This window comes from Camelus dromedarius, chromosome 16, assembly GCF_036321535.1.
Source record: "Camelus dromedarius isolate mCamDro1 chromosome 16, mCamDro1.pat, whole genome shotgun sequence".
NCBI classification, from domain to species: domain Eukaryota; kingdom Metazoa; phylum Chordata; class Mammalia; order Artiodactyla; family Camelidae; genus Camelus; species Camelus dromedarius.
In genome coordinates this window covers 26,183,521-26,203,941 of record NC_087451.1, presented here as the reverse complement: position 1 = coordinate 26,203,941, position 20,421 = coordinate 26,183,521, and the positions used below count along the sequence as shown (strand labels likewise).

Here is a 20,421-nt window from a genome sequence, read left to right as displayed (position 1 = left end):
TAGATTCAACGCAAACCCAATCACAATCCCAGCAGGCTTTCTGTTGCAAACTGACAACCTGATTCTAAAATTCACACGGAAATGCAAAGGACTTGAATAGCCAAAACAAACGAAAAGAACAAAGCTGGGCTAAAGTGACAGATTTTGAGCTGTGTAATAAAGCAACACGATCAAGACTGTGCTGCAAAGACAGACAGACAGATCACTGGAGCCGCACGGGGAGTCCAGAAAGAAACCCACAGCTGCAAGGTCCACGGACGTGTGACCAAGTGCAGAGCAAGTCAGGGGAGGAAGGCTGACCGCACCGGGCGTCGCGCACAAAGAGCAACCGACCTGTAGCCCAGACCACGCACAAAAGTGAGTGCAAAATGGATTGCGCATCCACACACAAAACCTGAAGCTGCAAAAGGGCCAGAAAAGCTTTAGGGCCCTGACTTGCGCAACGATCCCTACTTACACCACGGGAAGTCCATAAAAGGAGGGCGTTCGATGAACGGACCCTGCGTGTCGGGCGCTGCCGCCACCGCCGCCCCCAGGAGTGAGCGCCCCCCGCTCCCACACGCGCTGCCCTCCGCCTGCACCGACACCCAGGGCGCGCAGCCGGCGGGGCCCAGACGGCAGTGGCCCGCGACATCCCAGGCCCCTTGGACACCAGCTTCACACTGAGCCCCCACCCGCGGGGGCGCCCTGGTCCCTCCGCACCTCCCCGACCTCTCTTTGCCTGCGAGGACACCCACAAGGGGCCTGGGGACCCTGTGACGGGCCCGCTGGCTGGCACGTGGGTCCTCACAGGAGGCTAAGCACCTAAGAACCACCCTCTCCCCTCATACGGGCTCCGACGGCTTCACCAGCCGCTTAAGCCAAGTCCAAAGGCCTCCCCCACCCTCCCAGGGGAGAGCTGGCGCCTCTGGCCCCAGCATCCACCAGGCAGGGGGTCTGGGGACACCGTCACCCCTACCAGGGACTCGCCCTGCAGTGGGGCCCCTGCCCCAGCGGGGGAGGCGGGAGTAAGGAGCCCCTCGAAAGGCACCCCCCGTGGGTGTGGGTCGGGCCTCGCCACACACCTGGGGGCCCGCTGCCAGCGGAGCTCACGGCACAGCCCTGGCATCGTGGGGGGTGCCTGGCCCCGGACGGTCTCTGCGCCTGACAGGGAGGGCCACACCCCAAGCCTGTGGGGAGTCTGCCCTCAGCCGTCCCCTCTGCGGGGGGGGGGGGAGGACACAGAGTGACTCGGGGCTGGGCAGGCACTCTGTGTGGCTACTGCTCCTGAGTCTGTCCGAACCCAAACCAGGCTCTTCGTGTCCCAAACGGCACCCTTGAGAAGAGCAACAGCAGCCAAATGAACGACGTGATTCGAAAATGGGCCAAGAGCCCGAACAGACGTCTCCCCAAAGAAGACGTGCAGACGGCCAAAGAGCACATGGAAAGATGCTCAGCATCACTGCTCGTCGGGGACGTAAAACCAAACCCCGGGTGAGCTGCCCCCTCGCACCCACCAGGGCGGCCGCAGCCGAAGCACAGAGGACGCCGAGCGCGGCGAGGGTGTGGGCAGACTGGAACCCTCGTGGCCCGCTGGTGGGGACGGAAGATGGTGCGGCCGCTGCGGGAACAGGATGGGGGCCCCCCCAAAAGTCAGAAAATAGAACCGCCACACGACCAGCGATGCGGGCAGCTCCCAGGAGAACGAAAAGCAGGGTCTCAGAGAGAACTCTGCACACCCACGTCCAGGGCAGCGCTGTTCACAGCAGCCAGACGGTGGAAGCGGCCCAAGCGTCCAAAGGTGTAAAACGGATACACGAAGCATGGTCCACACACACTGCAGCACTGCTCAGCCTTTAAAAGCAGGGAGCTCCTGACAGTTGCCGCAACACGCGTGAATCTTCAAATTATTTTAGGTGGGGGGAGGCAATTAGGTCTGTCTGTAACGGAGGTGCTGAGGACTGGACCCAGGACCTCGTGCATGCTAAGCACGTGCTCTACCCCTGCGCTACAGCCTCCCCCAACACAGGCGAATCTTAAAAACATCATGCTGTGTGAGGTGAGCAGTCACAAAAGCACTGCACGATTCCACCGACATGAGGCCCTGGAGCCGCAAAACCCACGGAGACAGGAAGCTGGGCGCTGGGCTGCGGGAGGGAACCGGCGTGAGTGCTCAGTGGAGACAGGTTTTCAATTCTACGGGATGAACAGAGTTTGGGGCAGACACTGATGATCCACCGAGAGGAATGTATCGATACCACTGTAATGCACATTTAAAAACCTGAGATGGCCAACTTTACGCTAAGTATATTTTAACACAACAGAACAAGACGGCAGCAGAGGGCGCGCCTAGGGGTCACTCAGGGGAGCACCCAGGCCACGTGGCGGCTCCACGAGACCCCTCCTATCCCTGGGTCCCCGACCTCTCCCCACCCTCTGTGGACACCCCAAGACGGCCAATCACACCCCTGCAGGTCCCCAGGCACCCCCTGCACAGGGTGACCACCAGGGCAGGACGCAGCTGCCCGCCCTGCGCTGGCGCCCAATGGGGTCGCTGTTGGTACAGCACATCTGCCGCGCATCCTGCCCCGCCGCGTGGCCGCCTCTTCTTTGCTGATACGTGCCTTTGGGGAAACTGGGAGGAAGGATAAGCTGGGGGAGCCCAGGACCCAGAGGCCCTGTCCCCACGAGCCCACCATCCCGACGGGCAGGCGGGGAGACAGCTGGCGAGTTCAGGTCCAGGTCTCACCCCCGCGGAGCCGGGGGGCTGGTGAGGGTCTTCCCACTGCCCGGCCGCGCAGGCGGCCCAGGAGTATCTGACGGTCACACAGCTGTGACTTGGGTGGGACCTGGTCCCCCTGCTGGGAGCCTGGCTGCAGGGCCAGGGTGCTCTCCGCTGGTAAATCCCTCAGGAGGGGACAGCTCAGTGGTGGGACCCCGCCTGTCACCCCCTCGATACGCCAGGAGGCTTCTGGTCAGAAAGAGGGTGGCCAGGGAGCCCCAGGCCGGGGCAGAGGTGCCCTGTGCGTCCCCGTGCATCCCAGTGACGCAGGCCTCGCTCACCGAACACCTGTTTTTAAGTTTTCCTTAATACACGAAAGGGGAGGGAGAAGTGCTCCTCCATGGAGGACCCGCTCGCGGATCCGCCTAAACGTGCGGCTTTCCTGCTGCGCTCGCCACGTCTGAATCACACACAGCTTTTCAGGGTCTTTTTTCGATTTTAAATGAAACAAGCCTCGGAGGAAACAGCCTCAGAGAGGCTCTTCAACCATTAACCAAATACAGCACAAAACCTGGTCTGCCTTCTCTGGTCAATATTTACCTGGACTTCAGCCCCAGAAAGGAAACCTGGACGTGTCCGTGAGCAGCTGGGCCTCCCCTGGTGCTGCCAGTGGGCCGGGGATGCACCGAAGACGCCCGGCACCACCGGCACCACCGGCACGGGCTCAGCGTCAGCACCTGCAGGGCCCCCTTGTTTTGTGCCACCATCCCTGGTCCCCGCACCCACCCAGCCTCCACAGCTCTTCCCGCACCGCTCCTGCCCCCTGCAGCGGCTCCAGACCCTCCCCTGGCAGCCCCACCTCCGGGGGCCAAGACCCCAGGAGCCCCCCCATCCAGTGTCCCCGATCTGGGCCTCGCCGCCTCCTCCAGGCTTCTGACCACAGGGCCTGGACTGTCCCCTCCCGTTCCCGGGGGTGGGCACATCCAGAGACTCATCTGCTCGTTCCATTCCAGAACACGGAACAGCCCGCTCCCGCCTGCTCCCCAACTTTGCTCACAATGTTCTCTCCTGATAATGAGGTTGTGCTGAGGCAAGAAGTGTCCTCCGCTCTGGAGGCAAGGCAGGGCTGCGGGGAAAGGGGCTGTGCCAGATGTCCCGGGGCCCGGGTGCCGGCAGGGCCCTTCTCCCCACTGCTCCACGCACTTAACATTTGCCAATAAAAAAAAATTCCCACTGCCTGGGAGCTGCGCCTTCCTGCTGGAGCCTCAGGTCCTTTGTGGTCTCGGCCCTGCGTGCTCCGAGCCCCTGGGCCACGTGCCACTGCCTTGCTCCCTGCTGGCTTCCTCGGAGCCCTGAAGCCTATTCTGGCAAAGCTGTCCCTCCTCAAGTGGCCTGGGGACACCGGGGAGGGGCCTCACTCCTCCCTGAACCCCCAGGCAGGCGTCCTGCACTCAGACCAGGCTGAATCCCGACCCCCTAAGTGCCCACGCTCACGACGGCTCCTGCGTGTGTGGCGGCCCAGGCGCAGCTGGGGCCGTGTCCACGTGGCTAGGCCAGGGGTGGGGGGCGTGGCAGGATTTAAGCAGCCTGGAGGCTTCTGCCGTCTGCAAAGCCGGCTAGGAGCGCGGGAAGAGTACAAGCAGCGGTGCTGTCTGTGGGGCTGAGCAGCAGGGGGAGCCTGCCAGCCCACCGGGCCTTGCGCCCACGGGAGAGCTCCCTGTCCCGCCCAAGTGCCCCCTGGCCTGCGGGGCGCCGAGCGGGCCAGCCTCCAGCTTCAGAAGGCGGGGAACGGAGCGGGCTCAGGGTTCGGCTCCATCCCTCAGACGTGGTAGGTAGAGGCACCGAGGAGAGACACTGCCATCCCCGTGACAAGGAAAACGGGATGTAGGAGTGGAGCAGGAGAAACAAAGGAGGCAGAGAAAGAAGGAAATCTGAAACTCCAGAGACCAGTCAGAGCAGAACCCGCAGCACAGGAGTGGAACCAAGGAGCCCAGTGGTTCAGCCCACGTCGGCCAGGGGCTCCCCACCTCCCAGGACCCGCCATCCACAGACCAGACCAGGGGATGCCCACGCCTGGGGGGCCGCAGGAATGAGGCCAGGAGCCTCAAGGAGGGGGCACCCCGTGGGCAGAGGATCCGGGAGGGGTTGAGAAGGACTGAGGGTCATCTCGCCCACGGCCTCCAGGGACCCAGGGACCCGACGATCAGAGGGCAAATGTGACCTGGAGTCCATGAGCTGTCTGGCGGGCGGGAGGGAGGCCCATCAGGCAGTGGGACCCAGAAGTGCACGGGCCACACACGTGCACAGATCAGCGACACTCGTCCGGAGTCTCCCTGGCCTGATCAGCGGCTGATCCAACGCTCTGCAGTGACAAGAGCTGTGGCATTTTTAAAATAAGCTTTTGCTTTGGAATCTAGCAGATTTCACGAAGCCGCGAGAGAGCAGGGGGCCCGAGTGCCCCTGGCCGGCTCCCCCGAGCCGGCCGCCTCCCAGACCCGCGGTCCACACGTCCCCACCACAGCTGAGGAAAGCCCTTCCCTGGGCAGGGGCAGCGCTCTGCTGCCGGGTCTGAGCCCCGGGGGGTGGGGCAGGCACGGCCAGGGCACGGCCACACAGCCAGGGCCACCAGGGCCCGCGCGCCCTCCTGAGGCACTGCAGACGCAGTGGGCAACCCCCCCAGGAAACCCGATCCCCTTGCAGAGCCCTGTGACAGGGACAGCGCCAGGCACAAGGACGCTCTCTTCCTGCTGGGTACAGCCTGGGTAAAAATACCGTGTTCTGTGCTGATCACCGCCACCCCAAACATCCCTTTGACCTCTGAGGAGGGGCTGTTTACGGCTCTGTCCTCCTGGACAAGGACAGACGGGACAGCACAGGACAGTCCCTGCCCACAGCGCCAGCCCCCCGGGGACAACCCCGCGCCCCCTCCCTAGGCGCTCGGCCCAGGTGGAGGCAGGAGCCCCTGGGGCCCAGCGATGCATTGAGGAGGCAGGCCTGGGGGGCTCCCAGGGCACTTGGGGGTCAAGGTCACACCCACAAGCCACACCGGTTGCTCAGACTCGGGGACAGTGTCTCCTGGACACGCTGCTCCCCTGCCCGCCTCCATCAGTCACAGCCACACCAGTCCTGTCCGGGCAGGCCCTGGCCGTGCCGCGTGTGCAGGTGAGCAGGGCAAAGACGTTGCTCTAGGGCTGCTTACGGGCCAAAGTCTGGAAAAAGGGCACCTCCACCAGCGGAGCCCGGCAAGTAAGCACGGGACACCCACACACGGGGCTGAGAGCAAGGAGGCCTCAGGATGCAAAGCGAGCCGTCCCCCAGGCCCAGGGAGAGCCGCTCGGAGGGCCCAGCGTTCTGGAAACCCCAGCAAAAGCCAGTTTCCACTGCTGCTCCCAGATCCGCAGCCTCTGCTTCTACGAAGGAAAAGATGCCGATGTGCAGGGGCTGCCGTCTGCGCAGCAGAGGCCACCCCTGTGCACGCAGGGGCCTCGGGCAGAGCCCACCCCAGGGCCCAGGGGCAGGCCCCAGAGAGGCCCTCTCACCGCAGGCCTTTGCACCGTGGGAATCTGTATCATGCACGTGTGCTGCCGACACTGAAACTTTCAACATCATAACTTCAGAGACTGAAAACAAGCACCCTGTCCTCGGTGGGGGTGGGGGGCGCGCGGACGGCTCCCCGGGGGAGGCAGGGACCCCGGGGGAAGCCGGAACTGACCGCACACCCTCAAGGCCGTCCCAGGCGAGAGGGCATGCAGCCCTTCGTAGGTGCCCACCGCCGGGGCAGGGCCCTTGCCCCCCCAGGCCGAGGGCAGGCACGGGGACGGTGACTCCTGCTCTCACTTGACACACGACTCTAACAAGCCCGAAACAGCAGACGAGTGTCGGGTCGGGAGGAGGATGCAAGCAGGGGCCATGACACCCGACCAGGGCTCAGAAACACTGGACCAGCACAGGGCCTGCCGTCCAGCCCCGAGCCCGTGCGCGACTGAGGGGGCGGTGGGACCAGCGTGACTTTAAAGCTGAGACCTGGCAGGTTTGCTGATGCGAAGAGGGCTCTTCCCAGAAGGCGCTGACAAACCCGCCTCATGAGCCCAGCTAGCTGCCTCCAATGGCGCCTCGGCCCCCCACCCGGCCCCTCCCCGAGGCTCCTCTGAGTTCGGCCCCGTGGTGTCCCTCCTCCCAGGCTCGTGCTTCACCACGGCCCCGGCCGGGCCAGCCTCGTTCGTTCTTTCCTTTTAATTATCCTCCTGTTCTGACACGAAGACCCAAGGTCTAAAATTAGGCCACTGGATCTCACACCTGACTTTCCAGGCTCCCGGGGAAGGTGTCAAATCCGCACCTGGGGACAGTGTCTCCTGGACACGCTGCTCCGGGCGTGCTGGCTGGGGGACGCCTGCCTGTAGCCCGGGCCCGGGGGTCCCAGCCCCTGGCCGCCACTTCCAGCCACCAGCGCAGTTGGTGCAGTTTCCAGCAGGGTGTGAGGCGCCTGGAGGGCGGGGGTCAGAGAAGCCTGAGGTCCTCCCCATGCCCTCCGGACCAAGTGCTCAAAACCCAGAGCTGCCTCCCTCCATGCAGGCCACACTCAGACCTGCGGCAGAGAACAGGGCTCGGGGCTCTGCAGGCCCTCTGCCCACCACCCAGCAGCCGGGGTGGGGGCGCGGCTGAGGGAGTCCTGCCCTCTCGCTTTCTTGCCCGTGACAATCCCCGTAGCTGGCCCGCCTCCTGGCTCCCTGCCTCGGACGCCCAGGGAGGATCACTGCACTCCCAGTGTTGCTGAGCCAGATATTCCTGCAGTTTCTGCAAAGAGGGGACGAGGGCATCCCCCGGGGTGTGAGCCGTGGGGGGCGGAGGTCAGGAAAGAGGAGGCGCAGGCCCAAGGTCCTGGGGGAGAGACGGGAACCAGCCGCCCGCTGCAGACGAGGACTGAGAGGGGACGGGGCCTGCAGGGCTCGCCCACCTGCACCTGCTGGTGTGCCTGGGGATGGGGCCCTGCAGGCTGCGGGCTTCCCCCACCTGCACTCACCCCTGCTCCCTCCCCCCGTCCTGCTGCCCCTGCTGAAGAGGGTCTGGGCGGCCCACTGGTGCTGAGGGCGTGCAGCAGCACAGCGAGCAGACTCCTGGGAGCCCACGCCGCCCCCAGCACATCCACGTCTCCAGTCTCCCCCTGGGTAATCCTGACCCCTGGAGGCTGGGGAGCAGCCACCAGATACAGAAATGCTCCCCAGGACGCACTCCTGAGCCGTGGAGCCTCTCTGGGCGTGAGATTCTGGGACAAGTGAAAGCACGTGGCCTGCTGCTCAGGAGGGCGGGGAAGACTGGGCGTGGCCACTGATGCCTCCGCCCTCGGGGACGTGCGGGACGGGGTGGGGCAGACCCAAGAGATTGCCCTCCCGCCGCTCCAGCCACATTTGTCCCGCACAAGCTACCGCTGCAGACGCCAGACCAGAGACGCGCCGCCTCCACCCACGCGGCCCCCAGCAGGAACGGTGCGGAAACTCTGCCGCATCCCTAGTGTCAGGGCCCCGAAAAGGGCTGGCAGAGCAAGCCCAGTCCGGGGGGTCTCGCCGGGCTGCGGCAGAGGAGCCTCCCTCCTCGCCCTCCACGCGGCCTCGGCCCTCGGCGAGCTGACCCCATCCCAGCAGCCAAGGACACTTTACCAGCTCACTGCTCGAACCCTAGCCCTGCCGATGCCAAGACAGCTCTCCCTGCAGAGATGGTGGGGCCACAGGCAGAGGGGCTGCTAGCAGCTGAGAACACAGCCTACTCCCTAAAAAGCGCGCGCGCATACACACACACACACACACACACACACACACGCGCGCGCGCGCGCGCGCACACACACACAGGCAAACGCGCGCGCACACACACACACGCACACGCGCGAGCGCACACACACACGCGCTGCAGAACACCTTGCACTTGAGCCCACGTCGAGCCCAGGGGAGCAAGTGTGGGTCGAGGCCAGACGTCCATTAGTCCTTCGGGAACCCAGCTCTGAGCACAGCAGGTGGGGGCGGGGAGAGGGGGTGCGCCGTGGTGTCCGAGGGGACGCTGGTTGGAAGGGACAGTGGTTCCTGGGCCAGAGCCCTGTGCTCCCAGAGCCAAGGTCTCAGTTCGGCCCGCCCAGCCAGCAGGCTCTGCTCAGGAGAGCCCTCCCTGGGCCACAGTTTAACATCCCCGCAAATAGGACGCACCTGGGGAGAATGTTTTTTGGTCCAGTGGGTGCGTGGCCATCAAGCCAGACTTCTGAGCCAGATGGGAGCGAGGTGTCAGACAGCTCCCCTCACTCACACATGCACACATGTGTTCACCCCTCAAACACCAGCACACGACCTCACTGAGGCCTCTAGCACACAGGGTGGCACTTAGGGTCCTCCCTCTGCAGACCAGCTGGCTCGTCCACCTCCCTACCCCAACCCTGCTCCTCCAGAAGCCCAGGCACCAGCTCTGACGCTGTGCAGCCCCCCACTAAGGAGCCACGAGATCCCCAAGGAGCCACGAGACCCCTCGCTGAGGAGCCACGAGACTCCCCCACCAAGGAACCATGAGACCCCCCCGTTGAGAAGCCATGAGACCCACTCCCAGGCTTCTGGACAAGCTTCATTGTTAACCAACTCCGGTGTTTGGACTGTGGATCTAATAAACTATGCTGTCTCCTCCCAAGCACCACCCTCTCCCCTGGGACCTACCAGGGGCCACCCCACTGGCGGGGGCCTCCTTCCTACAGGTGGGGCGGGGAGAAGTCAGGGAGGTCTGGTTTGGGTGCAAACAGCGAGCTCCCTACAGGGCCTGGACACCCCCAGGTGGGGCCACAGCACCTGGACAGAGACACAGGTGACAAAGGAAGAGCCCCCACTGGTCCCTCTCCAGCTCCTTTCCAAGCACCCTCGCAGTTTCATTCCCTGGCGACTGGAATTGGGGGGTGAGCATTTGCATGAACAAATGAGCGAGTGGATGGATGACAGGCAGAGGAAGAGGTCTCGGCAGAGACAGAGCCAGAAACGCAGCGAGGAGCCAAGGAGGCCCCGCAAGGGAGGAGAAGCCTCCTGCAGGCGGGGCTCCGGGGCTGCTCAGGCTCGCGTGGGCTCTAGCGGGCGCGGATGCTGGGCGCTGCTGGGCGGGCGTGGTGGGCAGCGCCAGTAGCTGCGGCCCAGGGAGCAGTCCAGGGGCCCGGGCTCCAGGCCAGACGCAGCCCTGGGTGGCCACCCCCGAACCCTGCCTCCCCTGGAGGCCCCGGGGCAGGTCTGAGCTCCCCCCACGCCCTCGCCGCTCTCACGCTCTCCAGCGGCGCACCAGTCCCCACGGGAGGATCCTCCCCACACACCCAAACAATTCCGACACCAGCCGGGCGTCCTACCCCTCAGCGCAATCCCGACACGGCCGTCCCAGCTCCGCAAGCTCCAGAAACCAGTTTACTCACGGGTTACAGGTTATTACAAAGGATATGAAAGGATACCGATGAACAGCCAGAGGAAGATCCTGTGGCCTTGGGCAGGAGGGCCTGAGTGGAAGTCTAGAGCTTGCTTTGCCCCGAACCATCCTCCGGCCTCCCTGGTCTTCCCTGCCTGAGCAGCCCTGACCTGACACAGGCCTCCCGCCAGAGCTGGAGTCGCCGCGCCAGGCCCCGCAGAGATCCTGCTTGCCCTTCGCCCTCGCCCTCACACCCCGTGCACCTTTCCCTCCGGCAGCACCAGGCAATGAAGGGTAGAGGGTGTAGCAGCTGAAAGCCGGCCTCGGTGATGTCCACGTCCGACCACAGAACCTGGGGAGGCTACCTTGCTTCAGCCTGCCTCCGGGGTCTGGAGGTGGGCGTTGTCCTGGCTCCTCGGGGCCCCAGTCACGTGCTTCCTTGCAGGAGGGAGGCAGAGGGAGTGTGAAGACTGGGGGAGCCAAGGGAGGTGCAGCCGTTGGAACCAGTGTCTCCTGGGGACCGACCCCCGCAGCCTGGGGGCAGCGTGGCCCTACCCACGCCTAGACCCGGGCCTGGTGTACTGATTTCAGGCTTCTGGCCTCCAGAGCGGAGGCGGGGAAGGGGGAAATATATCCCGGTTGCTCTAAACTACCCAGTTTGTCACAATTAGTTCTGGCGGCACAGGAGACTAGTGGAGTGTGTTAAAAGGGAGGTGCATTAACCCCCAGAAGGAGGGACGCATCTGTCGGGATGCGAGTGGAATGCAGCCTCTTTGAGGTGAGCACTCGGCCCCTACCCGCTCTCCCCGATGAAGAAAAGGCCTAACTCCTCAACCAGATGCAAACACGTCCTGTTCTGCCCCTGGGAGCAAGTGGCCACCTGAGATGAGCGCAGTTCTGAACAGCCTGTGCTGAACTGGGCCCGCCTCGCTCATCAGGCCGCCCTCCAGGAGGGCCCAGGGGGGCCCAGGGCGTCCGGGTTCCATACCAGTGGGTGCAGGGCAGGAGCCTCGGGGAGCAGCCCCAGACCACCCTGCCGCCCTGCTCTGTGCCTCCAGAAATGCCACCACGGGCAGTGGGCCAGAAACCCCTAGAGCTGCCCCCACATCTTGGCAGGAGAGAGGCGTCTCAGAGAAAGGCTGGCGGGAGGCACAGCCCAGAGCCCACCTACCACTCAGCCCAGCCACCCTGCCCCGGTCCTCCACGTCCCGCGCACCCACGGAAGAGCCGGGTGCCGCTCTGCAGGTGCTCTGGGGGGTGCAGGCCGCTCTGCAGGGAGCCTCACTTAGGAAAAGCTTCCGGAGCGCGTCCTCAGGGCGGGGAGTCACAGGTGGCTCCCCTGGGGTGTGGGAGAGGGGCACACCCCACCGAGACCACTGCCCCGCCAGCCAGGAGACCGGGACCCGCCGGCACACATGGGCAGCCCCGCTGCGGCCCAGGGCCGTCTGCTGGGTACCACCACGTCGTGGGGTCCCCGAGGAGAGGGGCTTCCCCGGTCAACGCCCTCCAACTGGTGCCGATCTCAGTGGGGAAGCAGAGGGGATGATCCCACACGGGCCAGACAGATGGCGGGGGGGCAGGGAAGAGCCATCCGTCTGTCCGTCCGTCCGCACAGCCCGCCGGGACACTTACCACATTCCAGAAGAGCGGATTGAAAGCGATGGCGAGGACCGCAGCCACAAAGCGGGGATCTGAGGGGTCCACGTAGCCCAGCAGCCAGGTCATAACGCAGAGGTCTGCCTGCGGGGACAGAGCTGGCGTCAGCGGGAGCCCGCCTGCTCCCCCCCCAGACCTCAGAAACAAAGTTACCCTCCGGGAACACGGCGGGCGGCTCAGGCACATCCAAGTCCAGCAAAGGTTAATGTAATCTCATAAATCTGAAGATAAAAGCCGAAACCCAACCAGCCGTGTCGTGCCCGGTCGGAGGGCGGCCAGGCCGGCGGCGGAAGCGCAGGAAGGAAGCCAGCAGCTCTGAGTGTCCAGCACCTGGTCGCGGCAGGGACCCCACCGGGGTGACCGGGCCCCTGCTGGGGGTCCGAGGCCCCAGAGCAAGCCCGCGGGGCCGACGCCCAAACAGCAGATGCTCAGCTCAGCCTCCCAGAACCAGGAAAGAGCCGGCGACGCTGCAGCAATGGCCTCTCGGCTTGTCGGCCCTCGGGCCGGTCACTCTGCGGCCTGGGCCTCCTCCACACTGGTAGCGCCCCCCCCCCACCGCTGTGGCAACAAAACTTGACTCCAGACGTGGCCCAGATGTCCCCAGGGACAGAACTGAGACCCCCCCCCCCCCCCGCAGCCTCCAAAGACAAGCGAAGAAAACAGCTGGCCGTTTCCAACGCTGAGCTCTTTCTCTAAGAAGACGAGACACCTCCGGCGCTAGAGTGGTGAGTAGTTACTGAGCCCTCGCCTCGAGCTTTGGGTTCTACTTTTTCTTCTTAGTAACTCGTGGCACCCCTCCCGTCCCACCTGGGAAGTAAATCTAGGTCCATGAGAGTTCCGATCTTTGCCACAACATCTACTTCGATGGTGTTTTATGTTTTTTTTCGTTTGGGGACAGAGTTCATCCTTTCAGAGGATAACACCCCTGGTCTCCTCTCACCTGCAAGTCCAACCTGTGTGGTGACCCCATGGTTCTCCTGCTCAAAACTCCTCCAACAGGTCCCACTGCCCTCACTCCCAGCCACGCCCACACCCCAGGCCTCCTCACCTACACAGGCTCCCTGACGGGCGGTGGATTCCTGTCCATCCTCCTCACCCCCACCCTCCCGGCGCCCCATCACCCACAAACACCGTCTTCTGGAGCCTTTCAAACGGCTTCTAAAATACCCCTACCCCTCACACTCCTGTCCATCCCTCAGGACCTGGGGGAGCGTCCCCACCCCCTCACCCACGGCACCCTCCTTTGCGTCCTCAGCGAACACCCCAGCACAGTTATTTGCGCATCTGTCTCCAGCTTGTAATTGTTCCTCCAAGACTTGGGGCTGTTTTCTCCCCCATCTCCATACCTTCTGCCTGGCACAGACAGTGAATGTTTGCTGGGGGAACCGTGGCCCTCATTTCATCATCCGTAACACATGGGGACTAAAGGCACATCTTAGCCACCTGTGCTCCTGGGACTCTGGTCCCCTCCCTCTGGCTTGGGGCGGAGGCAGGAAAGGCCCCGAGGCCAGCACATCCCTCTACTTCGGAGGCCAGAGATTCACCAGCTGCCAGACACTGCGCTCCATAAAAATTTACTTTTCCGGCACCATTTAACCTAAGAAATCAAGCGATGTTCACAAGCCTTGGCAGAAGGGGGCGGGGTCTTCCTCGGTTTCTTAGGAACTTGGGGGTGGAACCCACTCAAGGCGGTCTCCCTTGTCAGGCCTCCGTCCCCGGGGGGCTCAGCTGGGGGATGAACATGCACAGGGAGGAGCCCCAGGGACCCCCAACGGGTGCTGAGGCCCTGACCCTCCCCGAATTCCACCCCATCCAACAAGTCCATAAACCACGCTTCCTGTCAGCGCCTGGCCAGCCTGTGCCCTGAATCACGTGCAGCTCGGGGCGGCACACGAGACGCACTTCTCACCACTTGCGGGGTTTACCACGGCAGTTCCCCCCCGAGATGATACAGCATCTCTGCAGACCAAGGGTTCACTGTCAGCCAGATTCTCTTTTAAAAAAGGAGAGTTCTGTCCGAGGACATCACTCCTCCAAGCCAGAATTCTCCTGCCTTCTCCTGCGTGTCCACGGTGACGCCAACGTCCCCGACGCCAGGGCCTGCAGCTGGCCGTGGCCCCTCCCCTCTAAGCAGACAGAGGCCTGCCGCTCTCTCCTGCAATCACCACCAACCCTATGCGCCCAATGTCACGCATCTGCATTCGCGGAGAAGCACAGGGAGGTGGCCGGTGGGTCAGATCCTCGGGCCCACTGCCCACACAGCCTCGAGCTCCATCACTTTCATCACTTTTCACTACAGGCCAGGAGCTGCCGTGGGGACGCCCACCTTGGCGAGGGCAGGAAACCACACAGACCCAGGCAAACCCCGTGTGCCCTCAGGTTGTGCCTCCTGCCCCACGGGTGGCCTTGGGCTGGCAGGGCCAAGAGGAGAGAAGGTAAAAGGTCACGTGTGAAGTGCGGAGAGGGGCCGGCCCACCCGAGAGGGTGGAGATGGGTCAGGGGCCCCCGGGGACAATGAACCAGAGAGAGCTGGCAGCCTGGGGGGCAAGACGTTCTGGGGTGATGGCAACATTCCCTGGCTCAGCTCAGAACTCTCCAGCTGGGCCTGACTCTGCATTTCCCCGTGCGAATTAAACCTCAGGAAAGAAAGTCAGCTGGGAACTGGGAACTGCCCCCTAATTCCCCATAGGGCCCTGGGGGGAAGAGCATCCAGTCCCCTCCCAGAATGCTTCAGATATTTTTAAGGATTTGATTCAGACTCACTGAACAGGGGCGTCTGACACTGAGCCACCTGCAATGCACATCTGTTTAAAGCTCTCACACCTTACCTGCGGCAACGCAGGAAAGACAATAGCCATTGCCTGCCCACAGGGAGATAAGTAAGCCGCCCTGCCCTCCGGATTCCGGATTCCCCTAGAGATTCTGGATTCCAGCAGTGGGGCCAACCGCTCCCAAGGAGGCCGGGCAGGTGGGGAGGAGAAATCCCGGAGCAGAGGCGCAGGAGGGACGCCGAGGCACACAGAGGTCGCCCAGCCGGCAGCGGCCGAGGCTGACAGCAGCCCACGTCCGCCAGCGCCGCTCAGCACTAGAGCCTCGGCCCCACTCAGGCCCCAGAGCCCTCGGCCAACCTGTCAACCCGCCCAGGGAGGGAGTTGTCCACCGGTCACCTAGAGAGGAGATCTGTGTCGCCTGGAGAGGACCTGCTGAGCCAGGCAATGCTGACAGGTTGGGGGCAGCAGAGGGAGCCCCTCCGGCTTCCCACTCCTGGTGGCTGTCACCCGCCTCCCTCCAAAACCCGGGTCAGGCAGGAGCAGAGCAGGAGGGCCCCAGGCCCCCCCACGCCCTCACCCCACACATGTGTGGGCCACCCTGACTAAGAGGAGGGTCCCCCCGTCACCCCTCTGCCCCAGCCTCATTAAGCTGCAGGAGTCCTGGCCTGCTACCCAGTAATTCTAAGAAAGGAACCCCTCAAGGTGACAGACTGCAGAGTCTCTGAGTTTGAACAGCGGGGAGGAGGGGGCACGACCTACCGCAACCAGGGGCCACGCACTCCCATGTGGGGGGGTCAGCTACCGACTGCCCACTTTACTAAGGAAACGTGGACACGGCAGGGACTCAGCCCCAGGGTCACATTGTGACACCCAAACAAACAGAAGGGGCCCAGGACAGGCCCCTCTAGGTTGGCGCTGAGCCCATCCGTCTAAGAACACACTCAGTGTCAAAGGCAGCGATGCCAGGAGGTCAGCTGACCCAGCCTTGGCCACCCTGGCAGAGGCAGGGCCCATCCTGGGACAGCGTCTGCCCCAGACTGGCTGAACCCATGCCCAGAGGAAGCCAGGGCAAACCTCGGTGGTGGGAGTGCATCCACCCTGGGACTGTCACGGAGACTAAGTGAGGTGATGTGAGGAAACCTTGCCAGGTGGTAGCTGTTCTTGCCACGTGACCCGGTTTACCCAGCCATTCTCTAGATGAAAACACTGAGGCTGGGGTGGGGGTGCAGCTCAGCGGTACAGCACCTGCTTAGCAAGCACGAGGTCCTGGGTTCCATCCCAGTGCCTCCATTAAACAAAACAAAACAGCAAAACCTGAGGCTAGCACGAAGCAAAATCCCGTAGACAGAAAATCCCTGAGGACGCAGTGGGTCTGAGCCCCACCACGACCACGGGGCCCAGCCGCCCTACCCCCGTAACAGCAGGAGGCCCAGCCCTCGCAAGGGCACGTGAAAGCACAGACACAGGGTCCTACTGTGCAGCACAGGGAACTATATCCAGTACCTTGTCATAACCTCTAGTGAAAAAGAATATAAAAAGGGTGTATGTGTGTGCAACTGAATCACCATGCTGCACATCAGAGACTAACAACACTGCAAATCGGCTGTACTTCAATAAAAAAGTGTTACAACTGCACACACTGAAAAACAAGAATAAGCAAATAAGTTCTTGAACCACAACAGAATCAAACTAGAAACCAGTAAGAGAGATGCTTGTTAAAGACGCATTTCCAGGTGCTCCACGGGTCGGAGAGAAAGTCTGAGGGAAAACTCTAAAACAGTTTGAGTGAAAATGGAAAAACGACCTAATAAGAGTTGTGGGACGCAGGGCTGGGAGGGAGAAGCGCAGCTCATGCCGACGGAGCAAAGTCTTAAGGCAGCAACAGAAGCCTTGTGAAAGCAGAATAAGGAGTAAAGCAATCTCAAGGCCAGCAGAGAGGAAAAATGAAAGTCACAATCAATCAAACTGGAAACAGAAAAATAAAGGGGAAAAAATCCCCAATCTAAAGCTTGCTCTTTGGGAAAAAATAAAATCAATAAACCTCTAGCCACAATGACCAGGAAAAAAGGGGGAAGAGATGAATTATCAGGAATAGATGAGGCCACCCTGCTGACCTCACAGCCGTCCTGGGTCCTCAGGGGGCGCTGAGACCACGCCCACAGCCCCACAGCTCAGGGGAAACCCCCCGCCCCGTCCTGGAAACACACAGCTGCCAAAATTCACTTGAGACGACGCAGTCCTGTACCCATTACTGGACCTGACCTCACAGTTTACTTTTCTTTTAAGAGGAGGTACTGGGGATTGAACCCAGAACCTTGTGCATGCTAAGCACTCGATCTACCGCCTGAGCTACACCCTGCCTTCCCTACCAAATATTTAAGGAAGAAGTAACACCAATTCCACGCAATCTCTCTATTCCTCGGGAATGTGGCCAATGAGATTCTCAACAAAATGACTGCAAATCAAATCCAGCAACAACAAGAACACCCAGGACCAAGTGGGGGTCGACCCTGGAATGCAGGGCTGGTGAGACCTTAGGACAGACGTCAGTGCAAGTCACCAGACTGACAGGTGGGGGCGGAGAAGCCACGTGATCACCTCAACCCTCAGTGGAGGCAGAATAAACCACGGCTACTTGGCGTGCCCACGGTCACACGGAGCCGGAGAAGCCAGCCTGCTCTCTGGCCTCTGATCCAGAATCACTGAAGACAGGGGAGGGTATAGCTCAGGGGCAGAGCGCATGCCAAGCATACACGAGGTCCTGGGTTCAATCCCTGGTATCTCCATTAAAAAAAATTTAATAAATAAATGAACAAACCTCCCCCCACGGGAAAAACACTGATGACAAAAATCACGTCCTTGCAAGCTTCACAGAATAAGTCATCCAATAAAGTAGGTTGACGCTTACTCTGACGTGGTAAGGCAGCTGAGAAGTCTCCTACCTGCCCCTGGGGCTTGCCTCCCAAATGGTCACAAATGAGTCACAAGTGGGGACTGCGCACCTCAAGGGACACCCCCAGCAGGGCCTCGATGCTTCCGAATACAGGGACCCTGCCTTCTGCAGACCACCCACCCTCAGGAGGGCTGCACCTTACAGTTTGCAAAGCTCCCATTTTACAGCCCAAGTAACTGGCGCGCACCTCGTGACACACCTCCCCCAAGACGGACATGAAAGGGGCTCCCCGGCTGTGCCTGGCGGGCTGGGTTCTCCAGGAAGTCAGCACCCCAGGAGCCCTCCGTCCCACTCCCACCCGCCACCAGCCAGCAGGCCTCATGCTCCAGCCCTGGAGTTCAGGGCAGGAAGGGCCCCGGTTCATGTGGCGACAGCAGGGACGTTCTTCTCACCAGCAGGGACCTTTTCAAGCTAAAAACAAAACCAAGATTCCATTCTAGCTGGAGCAGGCCCAGAAGATAGCTGGTCAGGGGCACTGTGCCCACGCCACATGCGAGGCCACGAGGACCGCGGCACACCTGCCGGGGTGACACTGTTTAGGTGTTGCGTTAAATAAGACATATTGTTAACAGCGACGTCACTGGTTCTCTCTTTCTTGGTAAAATGTGGCTACCAGAGGCGTTTACATCCTAATGGGACAGGCTGCACCCCCGCCAGACGGCTCCGGGCTGAGATCTTGCAGCTCAGACGCCATGGGGTGAAGAAACACCTTCCCACTCGCTCAGGCCCAAGACTGACATCTTTCCAAAGCAAAGGTTCTGACGGAGGAAGGAGGAAGCACGACAAATACCCAGTGTTGGATGTTGTTGGCAACAGGGAGCTTAACTGTACCAACAAGGGTAACGGTGGAAAAAAACAGAATGTCAACCAAAGAGGGTCACCCTGACCTGTCCCCCAAAATGCTCCCAGATCTCTCCAACTGCACAGCCCCGTAGGGCTCTGGAGGGGAGGGAGAGGGCACAAAAGACCTTCCCACACACACACCCAGGAAATCCTCCCCTGACCACGGCTGACGCCTGCCTCCAGCTGCCAGGGCCACAACTCCAGCCTTGCTGGATCCCAGGGCAGGACCCTAACCCTCAGCTGGGCCCCCTGCCCCACCTTGATTTCTGCCTGAAGGCTTGACCACCTCCGGCTTGTGGGGACGCACACTTCCACCCAGAGTCACTCCCCCAAGAGCACCTGCCCTGACACCAAAGGCCCTCCTTGGAATTTCAAGTGCCCTTCTCGTCTGGGGTCTTCTGTCATGGAAAACATGGATCTCAGTCCCACCACTGACCATGTGGGCCAGAGGTCTCTAATGGCCACCTACAGTCCAAGGTTCTAAGGATCCAGTGGTCCTCCTGAGGGCGGCTTCCGGAGAGCTGGCGTTGGTAACATGGGCGAGCTGACTCCATGAACGTGACTGAGCTGTGCAGTGTGACCGGGCCCCCACCTGACTGTTACACTTCAAGGAAACTTCACTGACATAGTGAGTCTTCTCCTCTCCTCCCAAGCATGGCCTGGGACTGCCCTGCACTCCCTCGGAGCCAGACACCAGTCGTCTTTGTTCTTGAACAAATACTCCTCCTCAAGGCCACTGCTCCGCCGGCCTCCCCACAGCTTAGCACCTGCCCCCTGCTTAGCACTCAGGACTCCGCTCAGAGGTCACCTCCTCAGACCTGGAACCGGCTATCTGGGGATCTCAGTCCCACCTCCCCACCAGCTCCTCTCTAAATCACTGACCAGTTTTATCACCGGCTGAGAATGCTGTTTCCAGGCTCACTGGAGTGAAAGGTCACTGAGAGCCAGTCTCCAACACCCCTGTGGACAAAGAATGTGGCCCCCATCAAGCCATCAGCCACTGCAGCCAACCTGACTGTTTGCCCTGAAGGGAGTTCAGGATGGAGAAGGGCAGGACGCTGGCCCAAGCAGTTAAGAGGCACATGCAAGGAACAATTTCGAGGAGTCCAGGGTCTTGCATCTTCCCACACACAGAAAAGCACTAAAGCACGAACGAGAGAGGTCTGCTTTCTGTTACCAGCAGAAATGTCTTGATGTTCGCCTTGACGTTTTCTTTTTTCCAGCAAAGACTCCTGTGTCTTGGCTCCTCCCTCACCCCTGCGAACGGGCCCCTAGAGCTACCTGAGGGGCCGCATGCCGGCTGTAGTCTCAGCAGCGCCCCCAGTAAACCAGAACTGGCAACTTGCAGCTGTGCGCCGTTCCTCAGCGGACACCCGGCCCTCCCTGGGGACCGGCTGCGCGCGCGAATGGACGCCACCAAAGGCGGCCTGAGCGCAGCCCCCGCCTCGGGCGCGGCCGACGCCGACTAGGCTGAAGCGTCTCCGGGGAAGGCGCGGTGGACGAGCACGCAGGGCGGAGGGAGAAGCGTGGGGATGGGGGCCTCCAGCCCCACCCCCCATCCCGGCGCATCCCGCGCGACTCCGCAGGCTGTGCCACGCGCTGCCACGCGCGCACACACGCGGACTCACACACGCGGACTCACACATCGACTCACACCTGCGACCGCAGCCCCGCCCGCGCCGCCCGTTGCCTGGTAACGGCGGCCCCGCCCCCGCGCCGGATGCGGCCCCGCCCCCACGGACCCAGCCGCCCTCGCGACCCCCTCCCGGACCGGCGGCCAGCGCGGTCCGTACCTGCCTGAAGTCCAGGTTGCCGAGGCCCCCGCAGCAGTCAGGCCCCGCCGCCAGGCTGTGCATGGGCCCAGCCCGGCCCAGGCCCCTCGGCGCGGGCCGCCTTGCAGGGGCCTTGCGGCAGCCCTCCGCCCCCAGGACCGGCCCCATCGCGCCCGGGGAGCGCCGCCGGCCGGCGCGCTTTCCCGGTGACCCCGCTGCCCCGGCCTTCTGGGAAATGTAGTCCGCGCCCCCGGCTCGCGCCGGCCTCTCGCGGACCCAGAACTACGAGTCCCAGGGCCGCGCGCTGCGGCGCCGTTC

The 20,421-nt window shown here is 62.4% G+C and overlaps 1 protein-coding gene across 11 annotated transcripts in view; it reads right to left on the bottom strand.

The window, feature by feature from the left end:
- The window catches only part of PEMT (phosphatidylethanolamine N-methyltransferase), a 33,497-nt gene that overhangs the window by 12,170 nt on the left and 906 nt on the right, over window positions 1-20,421 (bottom strand). For 3 of the 11 annotated variants that reach the window (XM_064494864.1, XM_031467433.2, XM_031467435.2), the window contains exon 2: window positions 11,741-11,848. In XM_064494864.1, the coding sequence (XP_064350934.1) occupies window positions 11,741-11,848 (108 nt within the window). Of the gene's footprint in view, window positions 1-10,371; window positions 10,547-11,740; window positions 11,849-19,612; window positions 19,729-19,973; window positions 20,007-20,124; window positions 20,281-20,421 lie in introns of those variants that run through there. The other 8 variants (XR_010384372.1, XM_064494865.1, XR_010384373.1 and 5 more) reach the window with 7 other exon arrangements.